This window comes from Amia ocellicauda, chromosome 10 (genome assembly GCF_036373705.1).
Source record: "Amia ocellicauda isolate fAmiCal2 chromosome 10, fAmiCal2.hap1, whole genome shotgun sequence".
Taxonomy (NCBI): Eukaryota; Metazoa; Chordata; class Actinopteri; order Amiiformes; family Amiidae; genus Amia; species Amia ocellicauda.
In genome coordinates, this window is record NC_089859.1 from 40,294,746 (window position 1) to 40,314,089 (window position 19,344).

At 45.5% G+C, this 19,344-nt stretch overlaps 1 protein-coding gene across 2 annotated transcripts in view; it reads right to left on the bottom strand.

Annotated features, from left to right (window-relative positions):
* Positions 1 to 263: 263 nt before the first annotated feature.
* Positions 264 to 19,344, bottom strand: part of eppk1 (epiplakin 1) — a 38,678-nt gene continuing 19,597 nt past the window's right edge. For both annotated transcript variants that reach the window (XM_066716088.1, XM_066716089.1), the window contains one exon: positions 264 to 19,153. In XM_066716088.1, coding sequence (XP_066572185.1) covers positions 762 to 19,136 — 18,375 coding nt within the window. In that variant the 5' untranslated portion in view covers positions 19,137 to 19,153 and the 3' untranslated portion in view covers positions 264 to 761. The remainder of the gene's footprint in view (positions 19,154 to 19,344) is intronic.

A 19,344-nucleotide genomic window follows, 5' to 3' on the forward strand; every position in this document is an offset into this window, starting at 1 on the left:
ATGTATTTCAATAATTAATCTGAATAACATTGTTTCAACACAAGGGTTTGAACTGAGCAAGTAATCAAAACATAATTTTCCGTTATTGGAACACCAGAAGTTTCAACTATCTGAAAACTTTTCTGATATTGTTATCATTTTTATTAATGGTGACATAACTGTTCCATGGTCTTAAGTTATTGTGAATTTATCATTAAACTAATGGAAGAATAAGCAAAGGTGTTCTTGGTATGAATACAAAACATGAAAAACCATACACAATCTTGCTTTAAAACCTTTATTAATGTTTTTTTTTTCCCCAAAGCAAATTTCCAGTAAAATTGAGATTGCTCAATCATCCATCCATCCATCTCCGCAAATTAAAATAATTATTAAACTAAGACAAAAACTTAAAACTAAGAATGGGCAAAAGCTCTCTTTAAACACTAACACATACACTTTGCTGAATATATCTGGAAGCCTGTGTGCCAACCCTTCCACCCAACCCACCCCCACTCCATAAAACCAAAATTTAAAAAGGATTTTTCACAATTTACATACACTGCTGTGTGAAATACGCTTTTCTGATATGAATTTTAAAACCTTTTTTAAGTCAATGCAATATGTTGTCCTTCCACATTGTCACCATCTATTAAAAAAAAACAGTCTAGCTTGTCTTGTTATTCGTATGATTACTTTTTCAAAGTTTCAACTACAAAGATTGATTTTAATCACGAGAAAAAAGACTAGGTGTATAATTAAATGAATACTTTTACAAACCATCATTTATATAAAGAAAGTAAACAGAGTCCAGTTTCAGGGTCATTAACTCCTCTTTCCACCAGCTGTAAGTAGGTGAGGTTCTCTTTGGTGTTGGGATCGAAAAAGCCTTTGGTGTCATCGTCAGGGTCGGACAGGATCTGATTCATCTCCTGGTCAAAGTATCCTCGCTGGTAGGCCACCTCTACGGGTAAACGGTGGCTGTTGACTGGATCGATGATGCCTCCAGTGGCAATCTGGGCTTCCAGGAGGCGGATGCCGTGATCCTTCACAATCAGGTCTTTTTTCAAGGCCTGGAACAGGGAGATGGTATTTCCTGTGTAGGGGTCAGTGTAGCCTGTAACGGCCCTTTCTGCAGACAACAGTTTATCACGTAATTCTCTGCCCACCAGTCCTTCAGCCACTGCCTCCTCTACTGAGAGTTTCCTGTTGGTCACGGGGTCAATGACAAATCCAGTGGCAGCCTGGGCCTCCAGCAGAACCAGTGCAGTGCCAGGAGTCAGAATGCCTCGGCGCTTGGCTTCGTAGATGCTCATCTTCTCCTTGGTGGACTGAATGTGCACCCCCGCAATGCTGTTTGTTCCTTGTAAGTATTTCTGAACGGAGCCCTTTCTGCTGACCGAATCAACAGTTATTGTTCCTTGCCGGAGACCTTCATAGACTGTCTGATCAATGATTTTAGATTTGAGAAGCTCTTCAGCACTAACGTCTTTTCGAATTCCGTGGAACGTATTGGTGACAGTGGTCTCTGTTATTGTGGTGATTGTCTTTGACGTGCTTGTCTGCTGTCGAATTGTGGTCAGAAGAATATCTGTCAAAGCCTCGATCGTTGTCTGTCCCGATTTATACTGCCGCAGAAGTTCTCTTCTTTTTTCTTCAGTGATGTAATCGGAGTAGAGGATCTCCCACAGGGATACCGTCTCACCTTTGAATGCACCCCCTGCATTTGCTGTGGTGGTTGACTTGAGAATCCCTTTACTTCTTTCGTCAACATAGAAGTATTCCTCTCCTTTGTTGACTATATTCAGTAAGAAGAGTCCAGTTTCAGGGTCTTTGACTCCTCTTTCCACCAGCTGTAAGTAGGTGAGGTTCTCTTTGGTGTTGGGATCGAAAAAGCCTTTGGTGTCATCGTCAGGGTCGGACAGGATCTGATTCATCTCCTGGTCAAAGTATCCTCGCTGGTAGGCCACCTCTACGGGCAAACGGTGGCTGTTGACTGGATCGATGATGCCTCCAGTGGCAATCTGGGCTTCCAGGAGGCGGATGCCGTGATCCTTCACAATCAGGTCTTTTTTCAAGGCCTGGAACAGGGAGATGGTATTTCCTGTGTAGGGGTCAGTGTAGCCTGTAACGGCCCTTTCTGCAGACAACAGTTTATCACGTAATTCTCTGCCCACCAGTCCTTCAGCCACTGCCTCCTCTACTGAGAGTTTCCTGTTGGTCACGGGGTCAATGACAAATCCAGTGGCAGCCTGGGCCTCCAGCAGAACCAGTGCAGTGCCAGGAGTCAGAATGCCTCGGCGCTTGGCTTCGTAGATGCTCATCTTCTCCTTGGTGGACTGAATGTGCACCCCCGCAATGCTGTTTGTTCCTTGTAAGTATTTCTGAACGGAGCCCTTTCTGCTGACCGAATCAACAGTTATTGTTCCTTGCCGGAGACCTTCATAGACTGTCTGATCAATGATTTTAGACTTGAGAAGCTCTTCAGCACTAACGTCTTTTCGAATTCCGTGGAACGTATTGGTGACAGTGGTCTCTGTTATTGTGGTGATTGTCTTTGACGTGCTTGTCTGCTGTCGAATTGTGGTCAGAAGAATATCTGTCAAAGCCTCGAGCGTTGTCTGTCCCGATTTATACTGCCGCAGAAGTTCTCTTCTTTTTTCTTCAGTGATGTAATCGGAGTAGAGGATCTCCCACAGGGATACCGTCTCACCTTTGAATGCACCCCCTGCATTTGCTGTGGTGGTTGACTTGAGAATCCCTTTACTTCTTTCGTCAACATAGAAGTATTCCTCTCCTTTGTTGACTATATTCAGTAAGAAGAGTCCAGTTTCAGGGTCTTTGACTCCTCTTTCCACCAGCTGTAAGTAGGTGAGGTTCTCTTTGGTGTTGGGATCGAAAAAGCCTTTGGTGTCATCGTCAGGGTCGGACAGGATCTGATTCATCTCCTGGTCAAAGTATCCTCGCTGGTAGGCCACCTCTACGGGCAAACGGTGGCTGTTGACTGGATCGATGATGCCTCCAGTGGCAATCTGGGCTTCCAGGAGGCGGATGCCGTGATCCTTCACAATCAGGTCTTTTTTCAAGGCCTGGAACAGGGAGATGGTATTTCCTGTGTAGGGGTCAGTGTAGCCTGTAACGGCCCTTTCTGCAGACAACAGTTTATCACGTAATTCTCTGCCCACCAGTCCATCAGCCACTGCCTCCTCTACTGAGAGTTTCCTGTTGGTCACGGGGTCAATGACAAATCCAGTGGCAGCCTGGGCCTCCAGCAGAACCAGTGCAGTGCCAGGAGTCAGAATGCCTCGGCGCTTGGCTTCGTAGATGCTCATCTTCTCCTTGGTGGACTGAATGTGCACCCCCGCAATGCTGTTTGTTCCTTGTAAGTATTTCTGAACGGAGCCCTTTTTGCTGACCGAATCAACAGTTATTGTTCCTTGCCGGAGACCTTCATAGACTGTCTGATCAATGATTTTAGACTTGAGAAGCTCTTCAGCACTAACGTCTTTTCGAATTCCGTGGAACGTATTGGTGACAGTGGTCTCTGTTATTGTGGTGATTGTCTTTGACGTGCTTGTCTGCTGTCGAATAGTGGTCAGAAGAATATCTGTCAAAGCCTCGAGCGTTGTCTGTCCCGATTTATACTGCCGCAGAAGTTCTCTTCTTTTTTCTTCAGTGATGTAATCGGAGTAGAGGATCTCCCACAGGGATACCGTCTCACCTTTGAATGCACCCCCTGCATTTGCTGTGGTGGTTGACTTGAGAATCCCTTTACTTCTTTCGTCAACATAGAAGTATTCCTCTCCTTTGTTGACTATATTCAGTAAGAAGAGTCCAGTTTCAGGGTCTTTGACTCCTCTTTCCACCAGCTGTAAGTAGGTGAGGTTCTCTTTGGTGTTGGGATCGAAAAAGCCTTTGGTGTCATCGTCAGGGTCGGACAGGATCTGATTCATCTCCTGGTCAAAGTATCCTCGCTGGTAGGCCACCTCTACGGGCAAACGGTGGCTGTTGACTGGATCGATGATGCCTCCAGTGGCAATCTGGGCTTCCAGGAGGCGGATGCCGTGATCCTTCACAATCAGGTCTTTTTTCAAGGCCTGGAACAGGGAGATGGTATTTCCTGTGTAGGGGTCAGTGTAGCCTGTAACGGCCCTTTCTGCAGACAACAGTTTATCACGTAATTCTCTGCCCACCAGTCCTTCAGCCACTGCCTCCTCTACTGAGAGTTTCCTGTTGGTCACGGGGTCAATGACAAATCCAGTGGCAGCCTGGGCCTCCAGCAGAACCAGTGCAGTGCCAGGAGTCAGAATGCCTCGGCGCTTGGCTTCGTAGATGCTCATCTTCTCCTTGGTGGACTGAATGTGCACCCCCGCAATGCTGTTTGTTCCTTGTAAGTATTTCTGAACGGAGCCCTTTTTGCTGACCGAATCAACAGTTATTGTTCCTTGCCGGAGACCTTCATAGACTGTCTGATCAATGATTTTAGACTTGAGAAGCTCTTCAGCACTAACGTCTTTTCGAATTCCGTGGAACGTATTGGTGACAGTGGTCTCTGTTATTGTGGTGATTGTCTTTGACGTGCTTGTCTGCTGTCGAATAGTGGTCAGAAGAATATCTGTCAAAGCCTCGAGCGTTGTCTGTCCCGATTTATACTGCCGCAGAAGTTCTCTTCTTTTTTCTTCAGTGATGTAATCGGAGTAGAGGATCTCCCACAGGGATACCGTCTCACCTTTGAATGCACCCCCTGCATTTGCTGTGGTGGTTGACTTGAGAATCCCTTTACTTCTTTCGTCAACATAGAAGTATTCCTCTCCTTTGTTGACTATATTCAGTAAGAAGAGTCCAGTTTCAGGGTCTTTGACTCCTCTTTCCACCAGCTGTAAGTAGGTGAGGTTCTCTTTGGTGTTGGGATCGAAAAAGCCTTTGGTGTCATCGTCAGGGTCGGACAGGATCTGATTCATCTCCTGGTCAAAGTATCCTCGCTGGTAGGCCACCTCTACGGGCAAACGGTGGCTGTTGACTGGATCGATGATGCCTCCAGTGGCAATCTGGGCTTCCAGGAGGCGGATGCCGTGATCCTTCACAATCAGGTCTTTTTTCAAGGCCTGGAACAGGGAGATGGTATTTCCTGTGTAGGGGTCAGTGTAGCCTGTAACGGCCCTTTCTGCAGACAACAGTTTATCACGTAATTCTCTGCCCACCAGTCCTTCAGCCACTGCCTCCTCTACTGAGAGTTTCCTGTTGGTCACGGGGTCAATGACAAATCCAGTGGCAGCCTGGGCCTCCAGCAGAACCAGTGCAGTGCCAGGAGTCAGAATGCCTCGGCGCTTGGCTTCGTAGATGCTCATCTTCTCCTTGGTGGACTGAATGTGCACCCCCGCAATGCTGTTTGTTCCTTGTAAGTATTTCTGAACGGAGCCCTTTTTGCTGACCGAATCAACAGTTATTGTTCCTTGCCGGAGACCTTCATAGACTGTCTGATCAATGATTTTAGACTTGAGAAGCTCTTCAGCACTAACGTCTTTTCGAATTCCGTGGAACGTATTGGTGACAGTGGTCTCTGTTATTGTGGTGATTGTCTTTGACGTGCTTGTCTGCTGTCGAATAGTGGTCAGAAGAATATCTGTCAAAGCCTCGAGCGTTGTCTGTCCCGATTTATACTGCCGCAGAAGTTCTCTTCTTTTTTCTTCAGTGATGTAATCGGAGTAGAGGATCTCCCACAGGGATACCATCTCACCTTTGAATGCACCCCCTGCATTTGCTGTGGTGGTTGACTTGAGAATCCCTTTACTTCTTTCGTCAACATAGAAGTATTCCTCTCCTTTGTTGACTATATTCAGTAAGAAGAGTCCAGTTTCAGGGTCTTTGACTCCTCTTTCCACCAGCTGTAAGTAGGTGAGGTTCTCTTTGGTGTTGGGATCGAAAAAGCCTTTGGTGTCATCGTCAGGGTCGGACAGGATCTGATTCATCTCCTGGTCAAAGTATCCTCGCTGGTAGGCCACCTCTACGGGCAAACGGTGGCTGTTGACTGGATCGATGATGCCTCCAGTGGCAATCTGGGCTTCCAGGAGGCGGATGCCGTGATCCTTCACAATCAGGTCTTTTTTCAAGGCCTGGAACAGGGAGATGGTATTTCCTGTGTAGGGGTCAGTGTAGCCTGTAACGGCCCTTTCTGCAGACAACAGTTTATCACGTAATTCTCTGCCCACCAGTCCTTCAGCCACTGCCTCCTCTACTGAGAGTTTCCTGTTGGTCACGGGGTCAATGACAAATCCAGTGGCAGCCTGGGCCTCCAGCAGAACCAGTGCAGTGCCAGGAGTCAGAATGCCTCGGCGCTTGGCTTCGTAGATGCTCATCTTCTCCTTGGTGGACTGAATGTGCACCCCCGCAATGCTGTTTGTTCCTTGTAAGTATTTCTGAACGGAGCCCTTTTTGCTGACCGAATCAACAGTTATTGTTCCTTGCCGGAGACCTTCATAGACTGTCTGATCAATGATTTTAGACTTGAGAAGCTCTTCAGCACTAACGTCTTTTCGAATTCCGTGGAACGTATTGGTGACAGTGGTCTCTGTTATTGTGGTGATTGTCTTTGACGTGCTTGTCTGCTGTCGAATAGTGGTCAGAAGAATATCTGTCAAAGCCTCGAGCGTTGTCTGTCCCGATTTATACTGCCGCAGAAGTTCTCTTCTTTTTTCTTCAGTGATGTAATCGGAGTAGAGGATCTCCCACAGGGATACCGTCTCACCTTTGAATGCACCCCCTGCATTTGCTGTGGTGGTTGACTTGAGAATCCCTTTACTTCTTTTGTCAACATAGAAGTATTCCTCTCCTTTGTTGACTATATTCAGTAAGAAGAGTCCAGTTTCAGGGTCTTTGACTCCTCTTTCCACCAGCTGTAAGTAGGTGAGGTTCTCTTTGGTGTTGGGATCGAAAAAGCCTTTGGTGTCATCGTCAGGGTCGGACAGGATCTGATTCATCTCCTGGTCAAAGTATCCTCGCTGGTAGGCCACCTCTACGGGCAAACGGTGGCTGTTGACTGGATCGATGATGCCTCCAGTGGCAATCTGGGCTTCCAGGAGGCGGATGCCGTGATCCTTCACAATCAGGTCTTTTTTCAAGGCCTGGAACAGGGAGATGGTATTTCCTGTGTAGGGGTCAGTGTAGCCTGTAACGGCCCTTTCTGCAGACAACAGTTTATCACGTAATTCTCTGCCCACCAGTCCTTCAGCCACTGCCTCCTCTACTGAGAGTTTCCTGTTGGTCACGGGGTCAATGACAAATCCAGTGGCAGCCTGGGCCTCCAGCAGAACCAGTGCAGTGCCAGGAGTCAGAATGCCTCGGCGCTTGGCTTCGTAGATGCTCATCTTCTCCTTGGTGGACTGAATGTGCACCCCCGCAATGCTGTTTGTTCCTTGTAAGTATTTCTGAACGGAGCCCTTTTTGCTGACCGAATCAACAGTTATTGTTCCTTGCCGGAGACCTTCATAGACTGTCTGATCAATGATTTTAGACTTGAGAAGCTCTTCAGCACTAACGTCTTTTCGAATTCCGTGGAACGTATTGGTGACAGTGGTCTCTGTTATTGTGGTGATTGTCTTTGACGTGCTTGTCTGCTGTCGAATAGTGGTCAGAAGAATATCTGTCAAAGCCTCGAGCGTTGTCTGTCCCGATTTATACTGCCGCAGAAGTTCTCTTCTTTTTTCTTCAGTGATGTAATCGGAGTAGAGGATCTCCCACAGGGATACCGTCTCACCTTTGAATGCACCCCCTGCATTTGCTGTGGTGGTTGACTTGAGAATCCCTTTACTTCTTTCGTCAACATAGAAGTATTCCTCTCCTTTGTTGACTATATTCAGTAAGAAGAGTCCAGTTTCAGGGTCTTTGACTCCTCTTTCCACCAGCTGTAAGTAGGTGAGGTTCTCTTTGGTGTTGGGATCGAAAAAGCCTTTGGTGTCATCGTCAGGGTCGGACAGGATCTGATTCATCTCCTGGTCAAAGTATCCTCGCTGGTAGGCCACCTCTACGGGCAAACGGTGGCTGTTGACTGGATCGATGATGCCTCCAGTGGCAATCTGGGCTTCCAGGAGGCGGATGCCGTGATCCTTCACAATCAGGTCTTTTTTCAAGGCCTGGAACAGGGAGATGGTATTTCCTGTGTAGGGGTCAGTGTAGCCTGTAACGGCCCTTTCTGCAGACAACAGTTTATCACGTAATTCTCTGCCCACCAGTCCTTCAGCCACTGCCTCCTCTACTGAGAGTTTCCTGTTGGTCACGAGGTCAATGACAAATCCAGTGGCAGCCTGGGCCTCCAGCAGAACCAGTGCAGTGCCAGGAGTCAGAATGCCTCGGCGCTTGGCTTCGTAGATGCTCATCTTCTCCTTGGTGGACTGAATGTGCACCCCCGCAATGCTGTTTGTTCCTTGTAAGTATTTCTGAACGGAGCCCTTTTTGCTGACCGAATCAACAGTTATTGTTCCTTGCCGGAGACCTTCATAGACTGTCTGATCAATGATTTTAGACTTGAGAAGCTCTTCAGCACTAACGTCTTTTCGAATTCCGTGGAACGTATTGGTGACAGTGGTCTCTGTTATTGTGGTGATTGTCTTTGACGTGCTTGTCTGCTGTCGAATTGTGGTCAGAAGAATATCTGTCAAAGCCTCGAGCGTTGTCTGTCCCGATTTATACTGCCGCAGAAGTTCTCTTCTTTTTTCTTCAGTGATGTAATCGGAGTAGAGGATCTCCCACAGGGATACCGTCTCACCTTTGAATGCACCCCCTGCATTTGCTGTGGTGGTTGACTTGAGAATCCCTTTACTTCTTTCGTCAACATAGAAGTATTCCTCTCCTTTGTTGACTATATTCAGTAAGAAGAGTCCAGTTTCAGGGTCTTTGACTCCTCTTTCCACCAGCTGTAAGTAGGTGAGGTTCTCTTTGGTGTTGGGATCGAAAAAGCCTTTGGTGTCATCGTCAGGGTCGGACAGGATCTGATTCATCTCCTGGTCAAAGTATCCTCGCTGGTAGGCCACCTCTACGGGCAAACGGTGGCTGTTGACTGGATCGATGATGCCTCCAGTGGCAATCTGGGCTTCCAGGAGGCGGATGCCGTGATCCTTCACAATCAGGTCTTTTTTCAAGGCCTGGAACAGGGAGATGGTATTTCCTGTGTAGGGGTCAGTGTAGCCTGTAACGGCCCTTTCTGCAGACAACAGTTTATCACGTAATTCTCTGCCCACCAGTCCTTCAGCCACTGCCTCCTCTACTGAGAGTTTCCTGTTGGTCACGGGGTCAATGACAAATCCAGTGGCAGCCTGGGCCTCCAGCAGAACCAGTGCAGTGCCAGGAGTCAGAATGCCTCGGCGCTTGGCTTCGTAGATGCTCATCTTCTCCTTGGTGGACTGAATGTGCACCCCCGCAATGCTGTTTGTTCCTTGTAAGTATTTCTGAACGGAGCCCTTTTTGCTGACCGAATCAACAGTTATTGTTCCTTGCCGGAGACCTTCATAGACTGTCTGATCAATGATTTTAGACTTGAGAAGCTCTTCAGCACTAACGTCTTTTCGAATTCCGTGGAACGTATTGGTGACAGTGGTCTCTGTTATTGTGGTGATTGTCTTTGACGTGCTTGTCTGCTGTCGAATAGTGGTCAGAAGAATATCTGTCAAAGCCTCGAGCGTTGTCTGTCCCGATTTATACTGCCGCAGAAGTTCTCTTCTTTTTTCTTCAGTGATGTAATCGGAGTAGAGGATCTCCCACAGGGATACCGTCTCACCTTTGAATGCACCCCCTGCATTTGCTGTGGTGGTTGACTTGAGAATCCCTTTACTTCTTTCGTCAACATAGAAGTATTCCTCTCCTTTGTTGACTATATTCAGTAAGAAGAGTCCAGTTTCAGGGTCTTTGACTCCTCTTTCCACCAGCTGTAAGTAGGTGAGGTTCTCTTTGGTGTTGGGATCGAAAAAGCCTTTGGTGTCATCGTCAGGGTCGGACAGGATCTGATTCATCTCCTGGTCAAAGTATCCTCGCTGATAGGCCACCTCTACGGGCAAACGGTGGCTGTTGACTGGATCGATGATGCCTCCAGTGGCAATCTGGGCTTCCAGGAGGCGGATGCCGTGATCCTTCACAATCAGGTCTTTTTTCAAGGCCTGGAACAGGGAGATGGTATTTCCTGTGTAGGGGTCAGTGTAGCCTGTAACGGCCCTTTCTGCAGACAACAGTTTATCACGTAATTCTCTGCCCACCAGTCCTTCAGCCACTGCCTCCTCTACTGAGAGTTTCCTGTTGGTCACGGGGTCAATGACAAATCCAGTGGCAGCCTGGGCCTCCAGCAGAACCAGTGCAGTGCCAGGAGTCAGAATGCCTCGGCGCTTGGCTTCGTAGATGCTCATCTTCTCCTTGGTGGACTGAATGTGCACCCCCGCAATGCTGTTTGTTCCTTGTAAGTATTTCTGAACGGAGCCCTTTTTGCTGACCGAATCAACAGTTATTGTTCCTTGCCGGAGACCTTCATAGACTGTCTGATCAATGATTTTAGACTTGAGAAGCTCTTCAGCACTAACGTCTTTTCGAATTCCGTGGAACGTATTGGTGACAGTGGTCTCTGTTATTGTGGTGATTGTCTTTGACGTGCTTGTCTGCTGTCGAATAGTGGTCAGAAGAATATCTGTCAAAGCCTCGAGCGTTGTCTGTCCCGATTTATACTGCCGCAGAAGTTCTCTTCTTTTTTCTTCAGTGATGTAATCGGAGTAGAGGATCTCCCACAGGGATACCGTCTCACCTTTGAATGCACCCCCTGCATTTGCTGTGGTGGTTGACTTGAGAATCCCTTTACTTCTTTCGTCAACATAGAAGTATTCCTCTCCTTTGTTGACTATATTCAGTAAGAAGAGTCCAGTTTCAGGGTCTTTGACTCCTCTTTCCACCAGCTGTAAGTAGGTGAGGTTCTCTTTGGTGTTGGGATCGAAAAAGCCTTTGGTGTCATCGTCAGGGTCGGACAGGATCTGATTCATCTCCTGGTCAAAGTATCCTCGCTGGTAGGCCACCTCTACGGGCAAACGGTGGCTGTTGACTGGATCGATGATGCCTCCAGTGGCAATCTGGGCTTCCAGGAGGCAGATGCCGTGATCCTTCACAATCAGGTCTTTTTTCAAGGCCTGGAACAGGGAGATGGTATTTCCTGTGTAGGGGTCAGTGTAGCCTGTAACGGCCCTTTCTGCAGACAACAGTTTATCACGTAATTCTCTGCCCACCAGTCCTTCAGCCACTGCCTCCTCTACTGAGAGTTTCCTGTTGGTCACGGGGTCAATGACAAATCCAGTGGCAGCCTGGGCCTCCAGCAGAACCAGTGCAGTGCCAGGAGTCAGAATGCCTCGGCGCTTGGCTTCGTAGATGCTCATCTTCTCCTTGGTGGACTGAATGTGCACCCCCGCAATGCTGTTTGTTCCTTGTAAGTATTTCTGAACGGAGCCCTTTTTGCTGACCGAATCAACAGTTATTGTTCCTTGCCGGAGACCTTCATAGACTGTCTGATCAATGATTTTAGACTTGAGAAGCTCTTCAGCACTAACGTCTTTTCGAATTCCGTGGAACGTATTGGTGACAGTGGTCTCTGTTATTGTGGTGATTGTCTTTGACGTGCTTGTCTGCTGTCGAATTGTGGTCAGAAGAATATCTGTCAAAGCCTCGAGCGTTGTCTGTCCCGATTTATACTGCCGCAGAAGTTCTCTTCTTTTTTCTTCAGTGATGTAATCGGAGTAGAGGATCTCCCACAGGGATACCGTCTCACCTTTGAATGCACCCCCTGCATTTGCTGTGGTGGTTGACTTGAGAATCCCTTTACTTCTTTCGTCAACATAGAAGTATTCCTCTCCTTTGTTGACTATATTCAGTAAGAAGAGTCCAGTTTCAGGGTCTTTGACTCCTCTTTCCACCAGCTGTAAGTAGGTGAGGTTCTCTTTGGTGTTGGGATCGAAAAAGCCTTTGGTGTCATCGTCAGGGTCGGACAGGATCTGATTCATCTCCTGGTCAAAGTATCCTCGCTGGTAGGCCACCTCTACGGGCAAACGGTGGCTGTTGACTGGATCGATGATGCCTCCAGTAGCAATCTGGGCTTCCAGGAGGCGGATGCCGTGATCCTTCACAATCAGGTCTTTTTTCAAGGCCTGGAACAGGGAGATGGTATTTCCTGTGTAGGGGTCAGTGTAGCCTGTAACGGCCCTTTCTGCAGACAACAGTTTATCACGTAATTCTCTGCCCACCAGTCCTTCAGCCACTGCCTCCTCTACTGAGAGTTTCCTGTTGGTCACGGGGTCAATGACAAATCCAGTGGCAGCCTGGGCCTCCAGCAGAACCAGTGCAGTGCCAGGAGTCAGAATGCCTCGGCGCTTGGCTTCGTAGATGCTCATCTTCTCCTTGGTGGACTGAATGTGCACCCCCGCAATGCTGTTTGTTCCTTGTAAGTATTTCTGAACGGAGCCCTTTTTGCTGACCGAATCAACAGTTATTGTTCCTTGCCGGAGACCTTCATAGACTGTCTGATCAATGATTTTAGACTTGAGAAGCTCTTCAGCACTAACGTCTTTTCGAATTCCGTGGAACGTATTGGTGACAGTGGTCTCTGTTATTGTGGTGATTGTCTTTGACGTGCTTGTCTGCTGTCGAATTGTGGTCAGAAGAATATCTGTCAAAGCCTCGAGCGTTGTCTGTCCCGATTTATACTGCCGCAGAAGTTCTCTTCTTTTTTCTTCAGTGATGTAATCGGAGTAGAGGATCTCCCACAGGGATACCGTCTCACCTTTGAATGCACCCCCTGCATTTGCTGTGGTGGTTGACTTGAGAATCCCTTTACTTCTTTCGTCAACATAGAAGTATTCCTCTCCTTTGTTGACTATATTCAGTAAGAAGAGTCCAGTTTCAGGGTCTTTGACTCCTCTTTCCACCAGCTGTAAGTAGGTGAGGTTCTCTTTGGTGTTGGGATCGAAAAAGCCTTTGGTGTCATCGTCAGGGTCGGACAGGATCTGATTCATCTCCTGGTCAAAGTATCCTCGCTGGTAGGCCACCTCTACGGGCAAACGGTGGCTGTTGACTGGATCGATGATGCCTCCAGTGGCAATCTGGGCTTCCAGGAGGCGGATGCCGTGATCCTTCACAATCAGGTCTTTTTTCAAGGCCTGGAACAGGGAGATGGTATTTCCTGTGTAGGGGTCAGTGTAGCCTGTAACGGCCCTTTCTGCAGACAACAGTTTATCACGTAATTCTCTGCCCACCAGTCCTTCAGCCACTGCCTCCTCTACTGAGAGTTTCCTGTTGGTCACGGGGTCAATGACAAATCCAGTGGCAGCCTGGGCCTCCAGCAGAACCAGTGCAGTGCCAGGAGTCAGAATGCCTCGGCGCTTGGCTTCGTAGATGCTCATCTTCTCCTTGGTGGACTGAATGTGCACCCCCGCAATGCTGTTTGTTCCTTGTAAGTATTTCTGAACGGAGCCCTTTTTGCTGACCGAATCAACAGTTATTGTTCCTTGCCGGAGACCTTCATAGACTGTCTGATCAATGATTTTAGATTTGAGAAGCTCTTCAGCACTAACGTCTTTTCGAATTCCGTGGAACGTATTGGTGACAGTGGTCTCTGTTATTGTGGTGATTGTCTTTGACGTGCTTGTCTGCTGTCGAATTGTGGTCAGAAGAATATCTGTCAAAGGCTCGAGCTTTAGCTGTCCCGATGTATACTGCCGCAGAAGTTCTCTCCTTCTTTCTTCAGTGATGTAATCGGAGTAGAGGATCTCCCACAGGGATACCGTCTCACCTTTGAATGCACCCACTGCATTTGCTGTGGTGGTTGACTTGAGAATCCCTTTACTTCTTTCATCAACATAGAAGTATTCCTCTCCTTTGTTTACTATATTCAGTAAGAAGTGTCCAGTTTCAGGGTCTTTGACTCCTCTTTCCACCAGCTGTAAGTAGGTGAGGTTCTCTTTGGTGTTGGGATCAAAAAAGCCTTTGGTGTCATCGTCAGGGTCGGAGAGGATCTGATTCATTTCCTTGTCAAAGTATCCTCGCTGGTAGGCCACCTCTATGGGCAAACGGTGACTGTTGACTGGATCGATGATGCCTCCAGTGGCAATCTGGGCTTCCAGGAGGCGGATGCCGTGATCCTTCACAATCAGGTCTTTTTTCAAGGCCTGGAACAGGGAGATGGTATTTCCTGTGTAGGGGTCAGTGTAGCCTGTAACGGCCCTTTCTGCAGACAACAGTTTACCACGTAATTCTCTGCCCACCAGCCCTTCAGCCACTGCCTCTTGTACTGAAAGCTTCTTGTTCTTCACGGGGTCAATTAGAAATCCAGTGGCAGCCTGGGCCTCTAGCAGAACCAGTGCAGTGCCAGGAGTAAGAATGCCTTTTCTCATTGCTTGGTAGATGGACATTTTTTGCTTTGATGACTGAATAATTACACCTTCAATGCAATTAGTTCCTTGAAGGTAGTTTTGCACTGACTTATTGTTGGTTATATCATCTGTGCTAACATTGCCTTCAATAATTTTGTTGAACATGTCTTTGGTTATTATTTTAGATTCGTATAGTTCACTTGCAGATACCTGCTTCCTGAGTCCTCTGAACTTCTCTGTTTTTGAGTTTATTTCTTCTATTATCATAGTAATAATTTCTATGATGCTCTCCATTGTTAATACTCTTGACTTGTACTGATTAACCAGCTGTGTCCTTTTTTCTTCTGTAATGTATTTAGAGAAAAGAATTTCCCAAACGGTTAGGGTCTTGCCCTTATACTTTCCTGACTTGAAGTTTACAGTCTGTTTTTTGAATGTATTTTCTGTTTCTGCATCAGTGCGGAATGAACTACTGCCATTTCCAAGTAGTGGAAGAAGAAGCAAACGTGTGTTAGAATCTTTCACACATTTTTCTTTCAATTGAGAATAAGTGATGTTTTCTTTAGTTTCTGGATCAAAGAATCCCTTTGTGTCATCAGTAGAGTTAGACAACACTTGATTGATTTCTTCATCAAAGTATCCTAATCTGTATGCAATGTTGAGAGGGACACGATGGCTATTTATTGGATCAATAATTCCTCCTGTGGCAATCTGAGCTTCCAGTAGACGAATTCCATGATTTTTCTCAATATATTCTTTCTTTATGGCTTGAGACAAAGATATTGTCTCTTCTGTGCATGGGTCTGTGTATCCAGTCACAGCTTGTTCAGCCTGGAGCAATTTCTCATGAAGCTCTGGCCCAATGAGTCCTTCTTTGATGGCATCATCAACCGAAAAATGTCTGTTTCTGATTGGATCAATGATAAACCCAGTGGCTGCTTGTGCTTCAAGAAGTAGCAGTGCAGTGCCAGGCATTAGAAGTCCTTTGGCACTGGCTTGATAAATAGATACAATTTCTTTAGAAGGTTCAACCAAAATCCCAGCAACACTTCCTGTCCCTTTTAGATATTGTTTCACGGAATCCATTTCAACTACATCTTGCACTAACTTTTGACCTTCCTCCAACTCTTTGAAAGTTTTTTCATCAATAATATCTGCATTCCGTAACTTTACAAGAGAGACTGGCTTCTTTAGTCCCATTACAGTTTGTTGAGATACATCTTGCCTTTCCAATTTTGTGATAGTTGTGGTAACAGTTGTTATGATCTCTTCGATTGTAACTCTCTTTGATCTGTACTTTTCAATTAAATTAGATTTTTCTTCTTCAGTGAAGTATCCTGATTGAATCAACTCCCATAGATTGACAAATCTCCCACTGTAGTTCCCAGCTGAAATATTAAGTGTGTGCTTTGTAAATTCTTCCTTTATTTTTTTATCTGTCCTTGTTATTTCAGTAGTTTGCTTTGTTTCAAATTTGCCTGAAAGTGGTAGGAGCAGAAGACCTGTCTGGGGGTCTTTGATGCATTTCTTTATTATCTGCAAGTAGGTTAGGTTTTCTTTAGTGTTGGGGTCAAGAAATCCTTTGTTATCATCATTGGGGTCTGAGAGTGTCTTGTTCATTTCTTCATCAAAATACCCCTGCATGTAAGCAACTTCAAGAGGCAAGTGACAGCTTTTTAAAGGGTCAATGATACCACCTGTGGCAATTTGGGCTTCAAGCAAACGAATGCCATGTTGCTTTAAAATTAAATCTTTCTTCATTGCTTCAAAGAGTGAAATATGTTTGCCCATGTAGGGGTCTATATACCCAGTCACTGCTTTCTCTGCACACAGAAGCTTTTCGTATAGTTCTGGACCAATGAGTTTTGCTTTCACAGCCTCATCAACAGTAAGCCTTTTGTTCTGAAGTGGATCAATTATGAAGCCAGTAGCAGCCTGGGCTTCCAGCAGGTAAAGGGCTGTACCAGGAGTCAGAATACACTTTTTCTGAGCTTCATATATGCTCATTGTTTCATTAGTAGACGTTAGCACTAACCCAGCCACACAGTCACTCCCTTTTAAATATGTTTTGACGTGGTCCATCTGAATAACATCTTCTTGTTTCAACTTCCCATTGATCAATCCATCATATGTTTCTTTGTCTATTATTTGTGACTTCACAAGATCCCAGGGAGATACTTTTTTCCTAAGACCTTGAAACAAAAGGTTAGCCTGGTGCTGAACCGCATTTTGCTCAATGATTGTCACGATGATTGTAATTATTTGTTCTATTGTAATTTTCCTGTTCTTGTACAATCTGAACAGCTCTTGCCTTTTTTCTTCACACAGATATTCAGAATTTATGACATCCCAAAGAGTCACATTTTTGCCTGTAAATCTGCCATATTTGACATTCACAGTCTTGGCTTGAAATGTTTCTTTTGTCTGCTCATTAACACTGAATTTGCTGCTTTTTGCCTTCAGAGGCAATAGGCAAAGGCCTGTGCTGCTGTCAGTTACACATCTCTCCAAGAGTTGCAAATATGTAAGGTTCTCCTGAGTGTTGGGGTCAAAGAAGCCTTTAGTGTCATCTGTTGTGTCATTAAGAATCTGATTCATTTCTTCATCAAAATAGCCCCGCTTGTAAGCAACATGAACAGGGATGCGGTGACTGTTTACAGGATCTATAATGCCTCCAGTGGCAATTTGTGCTTCCAGCAGGCGAATCCCATGGTCTTTTACAATTAGATTTTTCTTCATGGCTTGAAACAGAGAGATTGTATTGCCAGTGTAGGGATCTTTGTAACCAGTCACTGCTTTTTCAGCTGAAGACAACTTTCCATGAACATCTGCGCCAATAATTTTGGCTTTCACGGCTTCAGCAACAGAGTACTTTGTGTTCATAATGGGATCAATGATGAATCCTGTGGCAGCTTGTGCCTCTAGAAGAATCAGTGATGTCCCTGGCATAAGTTTATTTTTTCTTCTAGCCTCATAGATGGTCATTATCTGCCCAGAGTCAGAAAGAAGAACACCAGCAATGCATCCTGTCCCTTGTAAGTATGTTTTTACTGTTTCATCTTCAGTGACATCTTTAACTGTCTTTTTTCCTTGGCTTAGTTGTTCAAAATCATTCTTAGTAATGACTTCTGCATCTAGAAGCTGCTGTGCTGTAACCTTTTCCCTTAATCCATCAAAGTCAATTTCAGCATTTTTCACTGAATGTTCAATAAAGTCAGGAATTATCGATGTTAATGTCTTAATAGTGAGACTGCCTTCCCTGTACTGACGAATCATATCTTGCCTTTGATTTTCACTGAAGTATTCTGACATCAACAATTTCCAGAGGGAAACAGTCTTTCCCATGAACTTTCCACAGTTTACAGATATTTTAACTTCTTTGAAAGCCATTTTGGTTTCATAGTCAATAAAGTTCTTGCTGTCTACACCAGGTTGATTTTTAAGTGGCAGCAGACAGAGTCCAGTGGCCAAATCCACAAAACAGCGACCCATCAGTTGTAAATAAGTGAGATTTTCATTTGTATTAGGGTCAAAAAAGCCTTTGGTATCATCATTTGGGTCAGCAAGAATCTCATTCATCACTTTATCAAAGTAGCCTCGCTGATAGGCTACATCAACTGGCAAACGGTGACTGTGTATTGGGTCAATTATGCCTCCAGTGCTGATCTGAGCCTCCAGCAGACGAATGCCATGGTCTTTAATAATTAGATCCTTTGCTATTGCCTGAAATAAGGATATTTTTTGTCCTGTATAAGGGTCCTGATAGCCAGTAACTGCTCTTTCTGCTGAAAGTAGTTTACCATGAAACTCTGGTCCTACAAGTTTATTTCTTAAAGCTTCATCCACAGTTAATTTCTTATTGTTCACTGGATCAATTATAAATCCAGTGGCAGCTTGAGCTTCTAGAAGGATCAGTGCTGTTCCTTTCATGAGTAAACCCTCCTTCATTGCTTGATATATGCTCATTATCTTGTTAGATGAAAGATCTGCTATACCAGCAATGCTCCCAGTACCTTCAAGATAATCATTCACTGTTTCCAGAAGCATTACTTCCTCTGTAGTTGTTGTTCCCTGCTGCAAGTCCTCAAACAACTCCTTCCCTATGATTTTAGATGCCAGGAGTTCTGTGATAGAAACCCCTTTTCTCAGGCCTTTTAATGTAACTCCTATAGGTAAGAGAAGCAAACCAGTGTCTGGATCCACTGTGCATTTATCTAGTAGTTGCCTGAATGTAAGTTTATCTTGTGAGTTTGGATCAAAAAACACTTTGTTCTCTTCGCCTTGGTCAGCAATGATCTTTTCATCAAAGTGTCCTAGTGTACAGGCATCTTCAATAACAACCCTGAATTTTTCAACTGGATCAATAATGCCCCCTGTGCTTATTTGGGCTTCCATCAGCCGAACTGCATAGGGTTTTGGAATCAGGTCTTTTTGTAGGGCTTGGAACAAAGACAGCGTCTGGCCAGTGTAGGGATCTTGGTAACCATTTAAAGCCCTTTCAGCTGCGAGGAGTTTCCCTTTCATTTCAGATCCCACTAAACCTGCCTTCACAGCCTCTTCAACTGGAAATCTTTTATTGTTGATTGGATCAATGATACCGTCACTGGCTGCTTGTGCTTCTAGGAGGGCTAAACCTGTTCCTTGTTTCAGTAAGCGTTTTTTAATGGCCTGATAAATTGTTATTTTCTCATTTGACATTTCCAAGAACACCCCAGCCACAGTGCCTGTGAAGTCCTGGTGAGTATTTTGTGGCAGCGCCATTCTCTCTGTCTGCATACTGCTTTGTCTTCAGTCTGCATTATTTGAAAATAAATAAATAAATGATAAATGCATCTAATCTATAATAAAAGTAGAGACATAGCTATTTAGTTAAAGGTGAAATTAAGTGTTTTATTACTGAAAAGTTATGTCAATGCTAATACCCTGTTTATCAACATTTTCCAGTTCACCATATGTAAAGGTGTATACAACAGTGGATAACCAG